This window comes from Taeniopygia guttata, chromosome 10 (genome assembly GCF_048771995.1).
Source record: "Taeniopygia guttata chromosome 10, bTaeGut7.mat, whole genome shotgun sequence".
Taxonomy (NCBI): domain Eukaryota; kingdom Metazoa; phylum Chordata; class Aves; order Passeriformes; family Estrildidae; genus Taeniopygia; species Taeniopygia guttata.
In genome coordinates this window covers 5,149,333-5,168,795 of record NC_133035.1, presented here as the reverse complement: position 1 = coordinate 5,168,795, position 19,463 = coordinate 5,149,333, and the positions used below count along the sequence as shown (strand labels likewise).

The 19,463-nt window shown below is 37.6% G+C and overlaps 1 protein-coding gene across 8 annotated transcripts in view; it reads right to left on the bottom strand.

Moving 5' to 3' along the window:
• Positions 1 to 1,072: 1,072 nt before the first annotated feature.
• The window catches only part of RORA (RAR related orphan receptor A), a 354,582-nt gene continuing 336,191 nt past the window's right edge, over positions 1,073 to 19,463 (bottom strand). For all 8 annotated transcript variants that reach the window (XM_030281521.4, XM_030281522.4, XM_072934117.1 and 5 more), the window contains 6 exons: positions 17,558 to 17,679; positions 16,198 to 16,330; positions 15,424 to 15,531; positions 13,953 to 14,063; positions 12,565 to 12,677; positions 1,073 to 11,323 (listed from right to left, as the gene is read on the bottom strand). In XM_030281521.4, coding sequence (XP_030137381.1) covers positions 11,159 to 11,323; positions 12,565 to 12,677; positions 13,953 to 14,063; positions 15,424 to 15,531; positions 16,198 to 16,330; positions 17,558 to 17,679 — 752 coding nt within the window. In that variant the 3' untranslated portion in view covers positions 1,073 to 11,158. The remainder of the gene's footprint in view (positions 11,324 to 12,564; positions 12,678 to 13,952; positions 14,064 to 15,423; positions 15,532 to 16,197; positions 16,331 to 17,557; positions 17,680 to 19,463) is intronic.

Below are 19,463 nucleotides of genomic sequence, written 5' to 3'. Positions count from 1 at the left end.
TTGAGGACACCCTGCTTGTGACCTCTGAAGTTCCTGTCACCCTCAGCAGTTTTGTGGTTCTGTGAAATAATCAGAGGTCAAACCCACCACCTCCTCATGTACAGTTCAGCTTTCCTAATGGTTTCCTTATGGGCAGGCACAGGAGGGAGTCTTCAGTTTGTCTCACTTCAGAAAAGTTCCTGGGTTTTAAATAGAACTATACAGTTTTTTACAAAGCTGTTCCCTAACCTTTATGTTGATGGTTAGGAACTCTCCTGTGTCTGGGAAAACTGGGCAGGATCATGTCCTGAGGATAAGAAAATTAAATCTGGGTTTTCAGTGTTTTTACTGCTGTAGACATGGAGCTGCTGTAGAACACATGGCACTGCTTAGTGCTCCCATTCTAGGAGTTACCACTTACACTACTTTTTTTGTAGAGTTGATCTGTAGGTGAAGGCTGCTTCCAGATACAGTGCTTCAAAGATGAATGCTAGAATCTAATTCTATGGTCAGGCATATAAATACTGAGCTGTTAAAAGCTCTGTCAAGACTTGAGGCATTTCTGAGTAGGTGCAGAAGGAGAATTTCACATGCCTGAAATCTTAAGACCGAGCATGCTGCTGACACATTCAGGTATTCCCAAAGTTAGCACAGCAGAGGGGAGTGGCACCTTTGACTTTTGATGTCTAAATTGTATTAAAACTTCAATTTTAATAACCAAATCCTCATTTAGATCTCACCTAAAGCAGTGTTTCTGCTGGGAGTGCTCACTGGGAGGGTTTTGTGCCAAATTGCTTGTATTTTGCACTTGATGCGGTGAACTGTGGTTTCAAGCAAGGCACCTTCAAACAGAGGGAAGCTACATTAATCCACGTTCATTCTGAGGAGGTTTAAAGCTCTCGTGGGCCAAAAGGGGAGCTTAAGAGGTGTCTGGAGGTCATCTTGTTTCCCTAACAAAACATGGCGTACGTGCTCAACCAGCTCTAATATATGTGTAGTCTAATTTTACATCAGTGCATCCCTTAAGGAATAAACCTAATAAACTATAATTCAGAAAAACAAGGAAGATGATACTGACAAAAAAATTAAGACATTTTTCCATTAGAAGCTGAAGTTTTATTACAGGATAAGAGTACATAAAGCACATCTAAAATCGATGTGTTCAATGCACTTAATAAAGGTAATGTAATATTAAAGGTACGGTTTCTAAGTACAATATAACAACATTCATATTAGAATGAAAATTGGAGTATTTAAAAGACAACATTAAATCTCTTATTTTTACAGTTATATTTACAAAATGAATCAAAATACTTTTTTCGGGACCGAGTAAAATAACAAACTTGGATATAAGCAGGCTATCGTGAGTTGGAAAGGTCTATGGAAGGGAGAAGTGAAGTGACTGGGTAAAGATCATTAGCAAAGGTTTAGTACAATACCACATCTTCTTGATGGCTTACATTTTATTGTGGCTAGAAAAGGAATTTATACATACTGTACACATAACAGACAGCACATATTTACATGTACAGTATAATTGCATTAAACTTGTGTGTATTTACAGAAATTTGAGCATATCACTCAACGAGGTTTTTAAGTCTGTGTGCTTCATCTTCAATCTGATGTATATTTGTAATCAGCATTTATTCTGGCGTTGGTATGTTGAACATTTAGTAAAGAGGGAGGATAAATGTTAACCAAATGGTTTTGCATAAATATATCAAACTCTTAAAACAACAGGGAGAATGTGTTCCTGGCATTACCTATAGGTTGGTATGTACAAATTTAAGAGTGAGTCCTTCTCTCTTTGAAAATATCAAAAGGTGACTTAAATCAAGAAGGGAAAACAAAATTGTCATGGCTTATATTTAAATAAGATTGTAGCTTCAAGAGGTTTTTATAATTGTCCTGATAGTGTTTGCAGTTAAACATTCCACTTATGAAAATATACCCATGGTGCAGTAAAGTTTGTTTTTGTTTTTAGGTCAACAGTATGTTTGCTGTTTAAAAAAAATTATTTATATATATATATTCCTTGGATTGAGGGTATAAAAGCAGTGCATGGAAGCCAAGAACCATGGCTTTAAAATTCACTACCTTCTATTATCAAAAAGTGCAGTAAACAGAAACATTGTTATTAATAAATTGCTCAAAAATCTTTGCTAAAGATCTTATAAATTCAGTAATATTACAGAAAAATTCTAATAAATATTTAAAAGGTTAATTACCTCCTTAGTTAGATATTTGATATCCATCAGTTTTTAAGAATGAACATGAAAATATCTTGAATGAAAGGAACAGGGGGATAGGAATATTTTGAAGGGTATAAGACTACGTAAATTAAGGTATACATGAAAAAATAAAAACAAAACCCCCATACCTGACAAAACGTTGCAAATTCCACTTCTTAATTAACTTTAGTTGCTACTGGCTGTCCTTGGATATGTATGCAGGTTGTATAAAGCATATCCAGGGACTGAATTTAGCCATTCATCGCGGCAGATTTACAGAACATTCCTATTTACAGTATCTGGAGTTAAGTGTGTAGGCATGGCCCAGTAACATCCGCAGTCTGAGCGTGTACAGATCCTATTTAAAGTGAGGAGGGAGGAAGGCACCCAGCAGAATAACATCTATAAATTTCCGATGCAACAACAGGATAGAATTCTCCCAACAAGCCAAATAGCTACCTCCCTTTCAGACAGACAGCATTTTGTAATTATTTTATACTGGCAGATTAGATGTTTTTCTTATTTTTAATACAATACAGGCAGACTGTTTTAGTAACCAAAAGATAACAAGCTGGACAGAACAATTTTAATAACATTAATAATTAATAATGTTAATAATGTAGAAAAAAATTCTACATTTGATATCAAGTATCTGTACCGGTGAAGTAATTTTCTCCTTATTAAATATACTATAGAATAATTTATATAATGACACTATGCATTTAAAGAGAAAACCATGTCCCAAATCTTGTACTCTGATACAGGTACTTGTTGGGCATATGTTGGTGTATATATATATATACACAAATATATATATTTATATATAGTTATACTCAGTGAAATTAACAAGACCCAAAGGTGGTATTGTCTAGGAATAAAAGGGGTTTGTTTGTTTTTGTTCACAAAAGTAACTTATCTAGCACCACACATCAGAAAAACACAAAAATAGCACACTCTAGTTCTAAACAGCTATGTCTAAAATAGATTATATAGTAAAACAGATATTATACAGCATAATGTGGTATTTGATAAACAGATAAATATTTGCACTGTGTAGGCTGTTTATAGTATAATTTTATCTATACAGAATGAAAGCAAAAAGTTAACTGTATAGAGGTGAGCAGAACAACATTAAATATTATGACTCCAAAGCAGAGACAAAGTTAGAGTTGAAAGAATAGAGCAAGATAAAATGTTTACAGGCCATTACAAGTCCTTAAATTAGTAGTAAAATAAGGAATCAGTTGCTCAAGTTTAAGAAAGCAGTAAACAAGAGATTTGCATTTACATGCAGATGTCTAAAACTTGTATTTCTTTTAAATCTATGCACAAAAAGTCATTTGTTTTTATTGCTTGACATTCAGTTATGGCTAGAATATTTTTAACCTTTTTTTTTTTTTTTGTACTTTGGAAACAAGAATATTGTTAAAGGTGCCATAAAAATGGACAACATTGAAAACAGTTTGCAAATAAACCACCTAACACTGCAGTTCTTTATACATTTTAAAAAGCCTTGTCTGGGGTTTGTCATATGTTAAATATATTTAATCTGGGAAAATACATTGTAGCTTGAAGCCTCCCATTGGCCCAAACATCCAATACAAAAACACATCTCCAGAAAAGGAGCAGGCAGACAATACAGTTACATATAAAGAAGCAGCCAGTTAATGTCCTAATACTTCAAATAGTGACCACTGTTCTGTACCTTGTTTCTAAATCAATGTAGAAATGAGGAACATTTTGGATTTAAAAAGGTGTACAGTACGTATGCCTTTTTGTGAAATAAAATTCACTGTATTGCTTATGAATTCTCTGCATTAGATATAGATAGCATTACAGATTGCAAGTTCCTGTAAAGTTTGTGCATCTACATCAAGACTTTGTGGGGTAATTCAGGGTAGTGTTTCTCAAACCGAAAGTCACAAGGGGTTGTTTGGATGATGCCCAAGTGTTTAGATCACGGTCCAAACACCCGGCCGGGCACACCCAGCTCGGTTCCTTGTCCAGTGCACGCTCTCCAGCGCGGAACATGTGCTCGTGCTGGCTACAGGAGCGTGCTGGGCAGGGAACTCGGGAGCTGCAGCTCAGCCCCACGGCCTGGAGGAGCTGCAAGAGCCGGCTGCGGACTGCACTTTGCATTTGCAGCAGCCGGAGAGTTCCTAAGTACCTGCAGCAGCTTGGTTCCGTCAGCTGGGAAATGCTGCCAGTCATTCCAGCTGATTCACACTCCCTGCCCCAGGAAACCTAAGTCTATTCCAACACAGAGAGCCCTGCGCAGAAATATAGCTCATAGAGATTGTGCTTTCAGAAATCTTGAGAAACACTAACATAGGAACACAAGTATACATAGGACATGTGAACACTGAAAACATGCAGATGTTAACAAAGTGTGATGTCACACATCAAGTTGAACAACTTGATTGTGGAGTTCAGCTCAAAGAAGTAATAAGGTTATGAGGGAAGACATACAAGTGAGTATTGTGGCAGAAGTGAGCCTATGAGTATTGATCTGAAGCCTTTATCATGTTTTGTTTCTTATTTGGATAGCCTACTTATTGCTATAAAGTTATTGCTATATTCTACCAATGATAAAGGCAAAATGAAAAAAAAGTACAAACAGCAACATTATAGATGGAAAAGGTAGAATACAGCTTCTGTTTAGATGTTAAAATTCTATTTAGTACCTGAATAAAGTTCCAGAGAAAGACTGTATATTATGTTATGTATTTTTCTCCTCAAGTCCAGTGACTTAGCATTATGTAGCAAGCCATTATCACAGTACTAGAATTAAAGCACATACTGCAAGGATTTTAAAATAAATACTCATTTACATTTTAAAACTTTTCTTTTTGCTGTTGTATTTGGTATCTGTATGCATCTGCCCTCATTTCCACCATATGATTAACTGACAGAAATATTTAAACAGAAAGAGGCTAATATTCAAATATATTAATGGATGTAACTTTAAAAGTGATAAATATTAGTATTAATAATTAAAAATAATTCTAATAGTTATGTTTCTCCAGCTAGGGAAAATAAAGATGTTCTGTGCAATCTGAATCAGCTAGCACAGGTAGAATTCCATACTCAAGAGAAAATTGCTTATTATTTTTGGATACTGTGTAGTAAGTGCTGTTTCTGGCATTTATATTAATGGATTTGTCTACATGGAGGAGTTTAGGAATGTCTAGGGAAAAAATACATGTTATTTGCACAGCTTACACTGTGTAACTTGTTTTGTTCATCAAGTACAGACTGGGGATTGTCTATGCCAATCCAAAAAAAGATACTGTAATGCTTGGATCATCCCACTACACAGTTAAAACATCTTATTGGTTGTCTGTTCTAAGAGTGTTTAATTGATGTGCAAGTGTGTAAAGAACAGGGTCCGCTATCAATCAGCAATAGGAATTCTCTCCTGCTGAAGATGCCAGAACACCAACTGATCACACTTGCTAAGCGCTAGTCTGCCTTGGGAAGCCATTCCAAGCTAAACTCAGCTGTCAGCTTGTGAAACTGTAAGTATGGTTTCCCTCTTTATTAATAAACAGGGAAGTTGGTAGCTGTATACCCGTGGGGGGAAAACCCTCAAAAATACCAGAAAACTGGGGCTTTCTCCAAGCAGGCACATTGGATGGAGAAATCAAATTCACTCTCTTTCCAATGTAACCAAGGTGTTGCAGTCATGCTCATTTTGTTCATAGTTGTTTACTTGCATTTTCAGAAGAATGTGAAGCCATAAAACAAAGCTAACTGGGACAGGCTTCAAGCATCCTATAGTTTGGCACTGGGAGACTTCTAAACATTGCTGGGTTTGGTGCCATTATAAAATCACTTGGAATTGCTGTATTTGATGTACTAGTTATGAAAATTTATTCAGCCTCAGTGTTTCTTTCCAGTCAGGTTTTGGCTTTACCATGGAACGTCTGCAATAATGACAGAGAACATTTGAAGTGTTGTTCTTGTATTCCTGCAGATCTGTGCTCTTTTCTATGTGACTTCACTGATGAGAACTAACCATGACCTTTTCATTCTTTCTGTATTCTCATAAACTGATTCATTTTCTTTGATAATAATTTATATACTAAAAAGCCACTTCCTATTGCAGAACACTGATTTTCAGCTGGAAAAGTTGTCCTATCATTATAAAAATGTTCAGAGGGTATTGAAATTAATTTCAGTCATTTATTTAGTGGGTCAGCATTTGTTTTCTAAAATATAATTGCAAAATATTTGCACTATTTGGAGTACTTCTGTTTTGATCACAATACCAACCAAAAAGCAGCTGTACTGCAAGAATGAGCAAGAGAATGAGGCACGCATAGAGCATTTAGTTAAAAAAAATATCCAGTTCTCTTGTGCCTGGGGGCAGGGGGAAGGGAAGAAATACTAGCATATTTTTTTAAAAAGTAATTTGTTCCACCAGCAGTACTGGCCACCCTGTTGAAAAGTTTTAGAAGATCCCTGAGCACATTAGTTTCTGACTTAAAACCCCAGCTCCAAAATGATAGGGCTTCTCTTGTTGATAACGAGATGGATTGTCATTCACAGTTAAGTCAATCATAAGGTGCTTAATCTATTTACCCTTTTTTTCACCAATCAGCACAAAGAACTGTCAGAAAATAACTTTTATTTTTCTTTTTTAAATAATAAAAGGGCACAAAATTTAAACAATCAATGTTTTGTGACAGTGGTTTAGGATTATTATCTGGCTGCCCCTCAACAACAGACAAGTGATTCAATCGACATTCCTTAGCAAAAAAAAAAAAAAAAAAAGAAAAAAAGGAAAGAAAAGAAAAAAGGCAAAAAAAAATCCTGTACAAATATGTATTCTTCCCTGAGGGATCAAGGTTACACCCGCAAGTGCTCTATGTACATATTGCACTGTAGAGGAATGAAGAACATGTGCAAAAAAAGCAACAATGATTGAAGCTTACTAATCAAACCTTTTAATCATGACTGCTATGTCATCTTGCATTTTGGAATGTCGGAACACAGCTATTCCTTTAATCTAAAATGTAAAAATAAAAAACAAGAAAGAAAAAGAAAAACACACCTCTACTATGGCACATTCAATGAAATAAAAAGTTTTCCAAAGACAAATAGACAAATTCCATCAAGAAAATAATACAAAGTTCGTTCGTTTGTGGTTTTTTTTTGTTTTTTAGAAAAATTACATTACTTTCTTTCATTGTTTCACATTACAAAATCTTTTTTTTAATGTTTACACAAATCACATTTTATTGCAGGAATATTTCAAGTGCCATCAAACATTTATAGAAGGGTTAAAAAAATAGAAGTCTCTCTAAAGTGGTCCAGACAAGGCTTTGTATAGAATAAATCTTTTTACCACCTTCTATTTTTGACTTAAGTATTTTGAATACATTTTCTTTATTCCATTGACACTTAACAGCCTAGAAGCAGCCACTCACGCATCCCACACATACACTCGTGCACACACAATGGACTCTCTCACACACACACAGGTGCACGTAGACAGATATCTTGGTATTCATACTAAGATAAGCTAATAAAGAACAACCAAACTTAAAACCAGCCTCCCTTTTCACCTAATTCCATACGTCAAACAATGCTGGAGGTGATGACACATATTAGGGTGGTTCATATGACAGTATAGTCTAGTAGCTCTTCCTAGAAAGCCAGAACACAGCAGGGATAGATGTAACTCCCAAGGAAAATAACTTTGCAGACTCTAAGGACTAGGTCATCCAAACTCAAAATATCATGTTCAGCTATCCTAGTGTTTTTATTTGTAGTGAACTGGGCAGATGATGAAAATACTCATGTGAATATCCACTGACCTCCAGTGGTTTTTAACTGGTTGATCATCTGATACCAGGCCACAGTCCCAGGGCTTTTGCAGAGGGCATTTTCTCTGCTGTGCTAGGTTCTTACATGGCCATCTCCTATCAGCCACTCTGGTGTTATTCTGAGTCCCCTTGCATAAAAACCTCCTTGGCAACAGATGTCTCATCAGTGCGTCTGCTGTTTTTTCCTCTCTCCAAGAAGGGCAACCCAAAAATTACACTCTATTGCCAGGTGGCTGTTAACTGTGACCAGGAAAGCAGAGTTACTTGGGCTGTGTATGTTCAGCCTGATTTAACAAGGTCCCAGTACACATGAGCTCCCACAAACAAAAACAACAGTACTTTCTGGCCAGGAAGATCAGTCGCAGCTAAGGTCCTATTTGGAACCTTTTTATTGGTAAGTATTTTATTAGTAAATGCTCCAAGACTCATATTGTCAATGATTTATGAATGTAAATATTCTAAACAGATTCCAAACAAAACCACTGGCACCTAGATGCCTGGTAAAATACTAATATTCATCACGAAAAGGTAAGAACAGGACGTGACTGAAAACTAATCCCCATATTTTGCCTGGTAGTCTACATTGTCAGAAGTAGGAGGTGTATCTCACTTTCTAAAAAAGTAAGGTCTTACTTCACTTCACTATTCATAAGTTGACACTGAGATTAAGTTTAGTTGATCTTTACAGGACTAGCACCTAAGGCTGGTCACATTCAGAAAACATTTGTTAGTTTAAAGAGGTGCTTCAAAAATAGGAATACACATTAGAATGCAAGTACCATATCATGCCAGTTACTCCAATAAAGTAAACAATGATCCTAGGAAAAGTGTTACAGTGGGAGTGGAGAGAGCACGTGCTGGGCTGTGAGCCACCTCTTCAGGACCAGGCAGGATGGAGCAGGAAAAAGACAGCTCAATGGACTTTTTCCAAAAGCCCTCTCCTGCCTCCATCCCAGTGCTCACAGCGCTGCAGGTGTTCCCCTCCCACGCTCCAGGGCACACTGCTCTGAGGAGGAATGTGATGCTCTGCTCTCACCCTCCTTTCAAAACCCAGAGATGAGTGATAGCTGTAACCTTTCCTGATGTGCTAGACTGGAACATTTATAACAAGTGTCATAAATACATGTTTCTTTTTGACTCCAAAGGAAACATGTTCAAATCATAGAATAAACCTGTAGTTTGCTAATAAGAACCCGCTGATCTGATACTCCTTTTAAAATACTTAGGTTTCGGAGTGTGTCTATTCACTTGTTACTTCTCAGCAACTATAACATATGTAAGAGATTGTTTACCCTAGGAAGTTAAAAGCAGTAGGGCACATTCTGTCTCATTCTTTTTCATTTTTTGATGTTCCCAGCTTTTTCTTAGGTACTTCATCAAAACTCAATTTGTGATGGCCTATAGGGCATCCAGTTATATATCTTCATCTCATCCAAACCCAATTATACACCTCTGGCTCAAACAGCCACAGTTTGTGATGTTGTTTATGTGAATCTGATTCCTTCAGAACTACATTTACTACCAGCTTTGCTCAGAGATATTCTTCTTCCTGAAGCGAATGGTAATTAATAACACTGCAAGATTCAGCTTATTGGTTGGTTATGCAATACAGGAATCAGAATTACAGAATGCAGGTTTCTGATATTAATGATTTCCAGGCTAGTACTGAGTACAAACTAATGTTTTCTAGCAACGGCGTGCCTTTCCTTTCTTGTCTGTCCCCATCTGATCAACTTTAAAGTGCGTCTTTTTAAACAAGGAGAGAACAGACTTCTCTGCTCAGCTCCCTGAAACTGAACTGCTGACTGCTGGAACAACAGAGGTCAGTGTGTCTCACCTCACTGAAGTCAAAGACAAACCTATGGATTTTGATAGGCTACAGCTTGGCATTTGAAGGCATTGTTTACAATATGGAGTACAAAAGTATGTAATATTACGTGTAAAAATTACTTTTCCACAAGCATGTCATACACATGTACTTTTACTGTAGATGCAGAATTGAATAAATACTTTCAAACCTGGGTTTATGGTGGGCAGGAATACACTATTTAATAGCCCAATTTTCAAAGATTCTGTGCTACTAATTTGTAAATGATCTGTAATTAATTAGTTCAACTCTGACACTGGAAATTCAGAAACTTTGAAAATGAGGCTTTTGACTTTGAAACATTCAGGTTTGAAAGACTTGAAAATAAAAGTACCTTTGAATTTAACTTCTGAAAAGATTATTTTAATGTAGAAAATTGTCATTATTTTCAACTCTTTAAAAAAAATCTCTAACCATTTCAGGATATGACCAGCCTCTCTTTAAAAGTAACATGGAAAACAGCAGCATAAATACCTCCCAATGTACCAGTACCTGCCAAACCTTTTTCAGTTAAACTTGAATTTCTGGTGCACATGCAACACAACAATGAACACGCTAGCATTTAATTTAAAGAAAAAGGTGCAAAATGAAAGTGCCTTATCAATTCAACAAGAAAAGCTATACCAGTAACTACATTTTATATTAATTAAAACAATATATAAACAATATCTCTTTTGCTATATATAGTCTTCATGCCCATTTACCCTGTAATATATTATAATGCTATTGTTGCTATTGCTATGGACCCTTTTCATGCCGTTCTGTCTACTGGCAAACAGTGGTAGGTGAAAAAAAATCGTCCTTCATGAAACAATGAGCAAGTTGTGCAAACTGATGCTGAAATCTCTGCAATGCACACCAGTCGCTGATTACTAGGTGGACTCTGTTCTGACCAACAAATTGATTGTTCTGTCAAAAGTCTGGGCAGTGAACTACAGGAGAAAACAACCTTCTGACATTAGTACCCTCAGTCTGTGTAAACAGAGGTCAAGGATTGAGAAGTTGAGACAGAAAAAGGGTCCATATTTGTAGGCATAATGGAAATCATATGCATGAGAAAAACAAGTTCAACTTTGTTTCATTGTTTCCCATCCTTCGCCTGACCCCGACCGCCAAGAGATGTGCAGTGTGTTGGCTCCCTAGGTCTGTGCAGGGCCATATAAAGTGTCTTGGTTTTCTTTTTTTTTTTTTTCTTTCTTTTGTTTTAATGTTTGTACTTCAGACATTCTAGAAGTGCTTAGGTGATACGTTTACCCATCAATCTGCATTGCTGGCTCAAACTCTGAAGTGAACAACTCCTTGTAAAGTGGAGGAAAATGAAGTCGCACAATGTCTGGGTATATTGCTTTAAATGCCATAAGCTTTTCTGTATGTCGTCCACACAGTGCTCTTAAAGTAGACACTTTGCATATTAACTGTAAAAAAATGAACACAAGTCACATGGTCATACATGGAACCAGGCCTCCCAATCTTGCTGTAAGGATTAAAGCTCTCCCAAACCAAATTATTAACTTAACAAGGAAATTTCAGATGCACAGTAATGGATATTTGCTAGAAGTATTTAAGTAATGGACACATAAGATTATTTGTGAAATAATATTTTTTAAGTTCTAAGGAAAATGTGGCATTAGGTTTCCTTGCTGGATTGAAAAACAAGTATTTCAGGGCTGAATCTTCACTCAGAAAATTATCCTCTTGGAAGATGGCAATCCCAAATACTTTTAAACCCATTCTGAATATTATGGAGGGAACTGGCAGTGCAATAGATTAGACTTATTTACCTTAATTCAAATTAAGGTCAAAAATACGTGCTTCAAAAATATGAGGGTACTCCCTGAAGTTACTGAGTAAAGTATTTGTATCAAAGCATATGGAAGACTCTTTCTTCTGACAAAGGTATCCAAAGTGTACACTGAGAGAAAATTACATGAGCTAGGATTTGAAATTAAGAAAATCTGCAGAGCCCGAGCTGGACCATCCTGCTTCTATTGCAAGTAATTCTGTGATGTGAAACGAAGCATAAGCTCTGGCTGGCAGAGGTGTAAAAGGAGCCACTTTGCAAGATAAAAGCAAAGTGCCTATATTTCCCCAGTTCTTCAGATTTACTCGTAACATCACACCAGTTTCCCGTTTCTGAGAAATTACATGAAGATACTTTAGTATAATAGTAGGTAGTCCCTCTTTTTCCTAGCCATTAGTATTTGGAAGAACTGAGAAAAAAAGGCTGTGTAGGGAACTTCTTATGGAAGTCTGAAAAAGAAGTTTATTTTGTGTGTTGCATGTTATAACAACTTAACTGTCATGCAGGCTGAGATTCCACAAATACTAAGGCATGCATGTTGTAGCACTGAAATAGTATGCTGTGTGGCAGGAGTGTTGTGTAGGAGAACTATCATAAAAACCTTCATCACTTTTCATCAAGTTTCACATAAAAATACTCCCTTTCAGACCATTATCAACCTTGTTCCCTAGAATATCATCATTTCACCTCTTCTAGGTTTAAGTAACTAGGTTCAACTGAACAGCTCGATTTTGAACAAAGAATTCTGGGTTTATAAATAAATTAGCTGCATATGAGCTTTTACCCCATAATCAAGGCAATGTTCAAATAAAGCCACCCTTTCACAATCCTGTGACATGGCACAGGATGACTTACCTTTGTAAGAATTCCATCTTCTCGGTGGTTCTTCTGTAGGACGTGCTGAAGTGCTAGCTGGATCTTCTGTTGGAGTTTTTCAATTTTTACTTTCTCCTGAAGCCATGAGCGATCTGAATGTAAATGGAGTTAAGACCTCTAGTAATGCACACATGGATCACAGCACATCAGGAAGTACTAAGTCTGTTACACATTCCTTTTTCCTGTTTGCAACCTTCTTTCCAGTTGTGATATACTTTCATATAGAAAATGGGCTTCAAAATTAATAGGTTTTGAAATATATTTATTACATGCACTTAAAGTTACTTTTATAAAGCCCTTATTTAGGAGAATGCAATGCATCTGACTAAGACCTATTATTCATTTGCTAAGAAAATCTGTAAAATGCAGGGTGTTAAATGAGGCCAGCAACGTTTTACTGGGAAACGAATAGATCATATAATGAACAACTAGTTGGAGAGGATCTTCTTGCTAGGATCTTACAGAACTTACAGATCTTACAGTGACTGACAGAAAAATCAGATGTAAAGATTTAGCTATTAAAAAAAAAAAAGCAGCTGAACCTCCTGGCAGAAAAACAGCCACCACCTGGTGGTTAATTAGCTGCCACCTTCCTGGTGTGACAGAACTGTAGGGTTCTGTAGCTTGCTAAAACACAGGGCTAACACACTTTCTGTCTGGCCAACAGTATGAGAACATATTTATGATAGACTCAATAAACCCACTACTGCTAACAGAAGTTTCCATCACCGCTCCTGAATCCACTATGCTGCAGTCTGAACTCACAGTTTCCTTCCTCAGGTGCCAGGCCAGACACAAACTGACTTTCTGCCGCAGTACCTTGTTCCACCTGACCTAAGAAGCCTTTCCAGGACCTGAAGGACACTGTGCACACTCACCTGTGATTAATAACGTATTTTAGCCACAGGCATGGCAGACCCAGGCTGACTTTTGGGGGAACCTGGATGTTTTGAATCACAATTCTAAGTGTCTCCAGTCACACTAAAATGGCAATGCTGGAAATGTTCTGTTGTGCTGCAGCTGCAAGCTCATACACATGGAAAGCTGACTATGGGAGTTCAGAACTGCCTGTCTCACCAGGATTGGCTCATGAGTTTCACTCAAATGCATTTAAGCCTTTGCAAAGAAACTGAGTCCTCAACAAGGGGAAAATGTGGAAAATAAGGGCTTAGATTAGGATTTTCAATTTAACAAACTAGTTCCTAAATTCATAGCTTTAATGTGTTTATTAAAATAAAAAATTTGGTGAGGAGACACTCAAAAAGGTAGTGATTTCCACAATGAGAACTGTAACATTATCATTAAGAAGGTCTCAAAATAAAAACAACCCCTACCAAATAAATCTAGAGGAAATCTTCATCTCTTACCTGCTGACATTAAAACAAACGCAGAAAACAAAGCTATCTCATCTTCTGTCAGGTGCATAGAACATAAACTTTTTCCAAATTCAAACACAAAGCTAATGAAGTCTTCACAACCTGCCAAAAAGAAGGTAAGCTCTTGTTACATTGTTTGAAACTACATCAGTGCTACGGAGTTATTGATTTATTCTGATGGAGATGAGAAATAGATGTAAAACACTTCATTAGGTGGTCTTCTCCTTAAGGACTGTGAAGTGATGGCAGTGAGATCTCACTCATCCTTGAGGGTATTACTCCACTACCACAAGTTCCCAGCTCCCACATCCTGGCAGCCAAGATTCTGAAAGTTTTGCACACTGTATCTTTTCTACATTGGGTTCTCATGGGGTAAATATGAATAAATCTCAAGCCATTTCTTTTCAAGCTCAAAATTGCTCTTTGTTTCTGTTCTAAATGGAACTTTGTCACGTCAGTGTGGACTGAAGAAGTTTTAAGATTATTGAGCACACAGAGTGGGGAAAGAGAGAGGCACACAAGGGACATGCAGGAAGCAAAGGCAGAAGCCAAGGTCTGACTGAATATGGTTCATGCAGAAGAGGAACTCTGTCTCCTTCCATCCATTCTCTTGCTCACACAGGTGTTATTCAGGTTACTGCTGCTGTCACACATGCAGGTACAGTCTGAAGTGAGCCCTGCTCTGAAGAGCATCACAGCCTCAGAGAAGAAGATTTTCAACAGCCTCTCCAGCCTAAACTTCTGGATACAGCTGGTAACAGAAACAAGTTGTATTTCCCTAGAACCCAGAACTATTTGTGCTCTGACCCTGTACCTTTAAGTGTTTTAGAAAGGCAGAGAATACTTCAGTAATTGTCCAGCATTCTCCACTGATGTATTTTTACTGCCTCCAAAGTGGCTTACAGCCCAAACCTATACCCAGTGAATAGATCCTTTTAAAATCAGCAAAAATACATGGGAAAAAAAAAAATCAAATTCTATGTAGTTTAATTAAAAAAAATTATTTACAGTATTTTACCAGCAAATAACTGGACTTGGCAGATTTTAAAACACCATTAACGTCTTCGAAGCAGTAACATCAGTATATCCTAAATTAGCTTAAAATCTGCTGCCTTTTACAACAGGATATATGAAATGTTATATTAGATATGGGCTTCTCAACACGTGAGTCCAAACAGCTCTACCCTAATCAAAATGCTGAACTTCAGCACCAACATCCTTTACTGCACAGAGTTAAGCTGTTTTACCTCCTGAAATCAGCTTGGCCTCAAATGGAGCCAGCATGGCAGCTTGCAAAACAGCAGTCTGAGCTCCACAACTCTTTTACTGAATACTATAGACTGGTTTTTCAAAGCACCTTATTATTTTTATTCTGGGGTTTTTTTTTGTTTGTTGTTGGTTTTTTTTTTTTTTTTTTTTTTTTTTTTTTTTGTTAAAGACACAACAGTTCACATTTCCTTACCTAAGGACTTGAAAACCTCTGGGCTAGCATACTTGCCATCAAAGTAGACTGTGTTGTTCTGGGAGTCAAAGGCACGGCACATTCTGATGAACACAACCTCTAAAGACCCTAAAACAGAAACAACGGATGTTTGACTAAGGAAGGGAGAGACTTCAGTTACAAAGAGCAAGTGAGGATTTAGAAACAATGCTCTGCATTCATTGTCAGTTTAGTAGAGCAGTAAAAGTTGCTGTGGTGTAACAGAGCATAGTTTGGTTTGCCGGTAGAATTACAAGAATTCCCATAAACCCCTTTAGAAGTTTTTGCTACAGCAACTTAGTTAATGCTAATAAACTCCAGTGATTTTTTTAGAGTAATGAAGTCTCTGAAGCCAAAGCAGCTCATTTACAGATATGTTCACCAAGCCTCAACAATTTGGTTCAGTATTTGTAACCTGAATTACTCCTACAGTATCTTGCATAGAACAATTTGGATTTTTACCTTGAAATTTTCACTATTACCAATTAAAAATAAAAAATCCATTTTTTACATCTTAACACACTCACTGCTCCCTTTATCCATAAAGAAAATTTAATAGACTTGAACTCCTTCTCCCCACAATAACTAAGATGATATTACTTCAAAGGCAGAAAATCTGCAAGGTTTTCCATTATTTAATTTTAAATGATCATTGTACTGCATATGAATATATATGTATGCAACCACTGTATGTAACATGTAACACCTTTCTCAGGCAAAACTTATAGAAGCAGACCTTAAAGCTGACCCACATACCTGCTTTTAAAAGCACAATTTGATCATTTTGACACAGTTCCATAAAGCCATCAATGCGTTTGGCAAATTCCACTACATACTGTATAGCTTCTGTTATTTTGACTGCGCACAACTGCCACATTACCTCCCTTTGCTGTTTGAGAGAGAAGAGAAATTCCAAAATTACTAACCAAGCTTTGGAAAGCTCACTGTCAGAAAGCAAAACGGAGCTAAAGAAAACCAAACAACAAAATGAAGTGAGTTCTTTCCAACACTCCTGGCTACAGTCTGCTTACAAGACAAGAAGAATTGACCTCAAAACCAGAGCCTCATGTGGATGAGTGACAATGCAACCATGGAAGACTTCTTCAGTCATGTCAGAAAAGATCCAGATTGGAGTACTTTTATCATAAGCCAAAAATGTCAAAGTGTAATGATTTTGGTTATTTCAGTGGGAACTTTATTCACTGTATGAAAATAAAATGCCAATTTACCCCAGACAGGCATCATATAATCATATTTTTCCTATGACCTTATCTATTTTGTACTGAATGCAAATTATCAACCTAGCTCATCTTCAAACGCATACATACAAAGATGTCCATATATGAAGATCATCTTGACAATAACACAAAGAAGGTGTGCAAGTAGTGAGCTTTTCCAGTGTTGATAATAATGCAGAATGAAATCACCTAAAGTAGAAAAAATTATACTCTGAAAGGTTAAATATTTTTCAGTGGAAATGAAAAATATGTTCAAAGAACAGTGTGCTTCAGCAGTGCTTCCCAAGGCCACTTTCCAAAAGTAGCCAGTTGGTAGCAGCCTGTGGATGGAAGGCATGTTGGGAATAACATTGATTAGATCTTACAATACCCTGGTGGCACAGCAGCACTGTGCTGCTGCTCCACAGGTAAAACCCAAACACTGAGGGACAACTAGAGCATGAATCAGGATTACAGTGACCCCGGAAGGCTGGAAATCTGATGGAGCTCTGTGTTTATAAACTCAAACAGAAACACAGCATGTAACATCACAAACTTGGTGGCTTTAGCTTTGGTTGTTGTTGATCCAGGATGTTACAATTTACGAAAAGAAAATAACATGCCAATTAGGATTGAAAAAATTCTCATTATTTCCTATCCTTCTTTACCACAGACAGATTTTAGGAGAATGTCTTTGCCTTTTCCTATACCTGTAAAATGCAAATGATATTCTGACCATCTGGCTGCTTCTGATTCTAGTGTATTATTTTTTTTTTAAACACACAGAAATACACATTCCTGATAGTAAGGAGAAAGCAGTGAAAAAGTGAATTTTGCAGTGTGTTATGGAAATACCATGCTATAAAGAAACCATGCCGTATCTTGGCATGCTTTTATACCTTGTTCTGATAGTTCTCAATTTCTTCCTGCAGAAAAGTTTGCCATGTTATCTGCTGTAACTCCTCTCTCAAGTACTGGCAAGTTTCCATGTGTGACTTGGAAATATTCTGTGCAAGATGTTCTAAAAGAAAGAGCAGAAAGCGACACGCGTTAGAAATGCAAAGCTATACCTTCAGACACGAGAAAAGCTCGTATATTTCAGCTGCAACACGGGGAGGGGAGGGGAGAGCTGAGAGAAAACCGCTTTGGTTTGAGTTTCCTGGGAGCGGCCCTTGGGAAGCGCAGCCATTTAACGGCCATTGAACGCGGCCGTGCCCGCAGCCGCCGGCAGGGGGCGCCCGTGACCCAGAGTTGGGGAGCGGCGGTGCCACAGCCGCGCCCCGGGCCGGGAATCCCCACGGGGGCAGCCGCAGGAAACCGGGGGGAGAAGCGGGGCGACCGACCCCTCGAGCGAAGGCACACTGCTGCCCCTGGACAAGGCCGTGCTGAACGCAGGACACTGCCAGGGACGGGACACAGCAGCACTGCCCGCCAGGCAGAGCCGCCAGTGCCAACGCCTTCCAGCAGGGCAGTACAGTTACCACCTGTCTAGCGTTCTCTCAAGCAGGACTCTGCTTCCACGAGGCCGCCTGGGAGGGAAAAGTGTCTTTTTTTTCCCTATTGTCATGTAATATAAAAAATATCAGGAATATGCATCTGTTAGATAATCCAGATGATTAAGATAACACACTAAAAAAATCTCTAAACACTACGGGTTGTTTTCCTTTGGCTTTAGAGTAGTCACCTAGTTTACTGTGTATGATTTAAAATTTCCATACAATGTTTTAATTCCAAATAAAATTATTTTCTGCTGCTATACTTGATTAAAAGATGCATAAGACAGATTTATATTTATTAATAAAATCTGTTTGCATAAATATCTAGGAACACTTTCAAAGGCCTGAACAGAATTTACATACCCAAGTTCTATTTTTATTTAACCTCCTTTTTCCTACCCTGACCATTCAGGTGGGCATGTGACAAGTAGAGGACTGGGGACTTGGCTCACACAATTCTGCTTTGTTTGGCCACTGAAAATGAAGGCTCAAACCAAAAAGGAATGGTGGTCACTACAACATGGAGGTATTCTGAGGGACTGCAGTACTGGGTCTTCAGTGAAACTGGCTTTGTTTGGTAATGATCAAACCCAGCTCTTCACAAACGGAACTGCTGGACCAATGTCTGTCAGTAGTTTGATTAAGATATTACCTGAAAAGTCCTTAACATATAGATGAAATAAAAGCAGATTATATGTTCTGCCTGGGCAATCAGTAAGGTAGAACACAACATAATTTATACTTTGTCACCATAGCTTTGATGTATTTCAGAACTTTTTTTTTGTTTAACAGGAGTGTAGTTAAAACACTTGTTCTCGGTAGCAGCAGCTGACAGCACGATCCCGGTGCCCTTGCAGGATGCAGGAGGTGAAATATTCCCATGTTATTCACAAACCTCCACCTCACTTCGGGACTGTACACACCTAAATATTTTCATTGAACAGCCACACCTTTCTAAATTGAAACCTTCATCTGGCAGACAAACATTCTTCAAACATTGTTCAGTAATGTTAATGCTGGGCACCCAAATCATGCTGTGCAGGGTTTAAATGAAGCCCTATGTAAATAAAGGTAAGCAACAGGACAAACTTCATTAGGCCAGTGTTCCAAGCTCAACACTGGGCCTACAAAGGAAAACCCTCTTTTTTTTTTTTTTTTTTTTCTCCCCTATGAGTTTAACACAGCTCTTTTTAATAGCTTCCGTGAGAAAAGCAGCAATCATTTCACTGAGACAAAGCTGGTAGTGTTGCCTTTGTCCTGACATTCTCTTTTCCTTTTTACCTATCTGAAATTATTTGAACTGATGCCA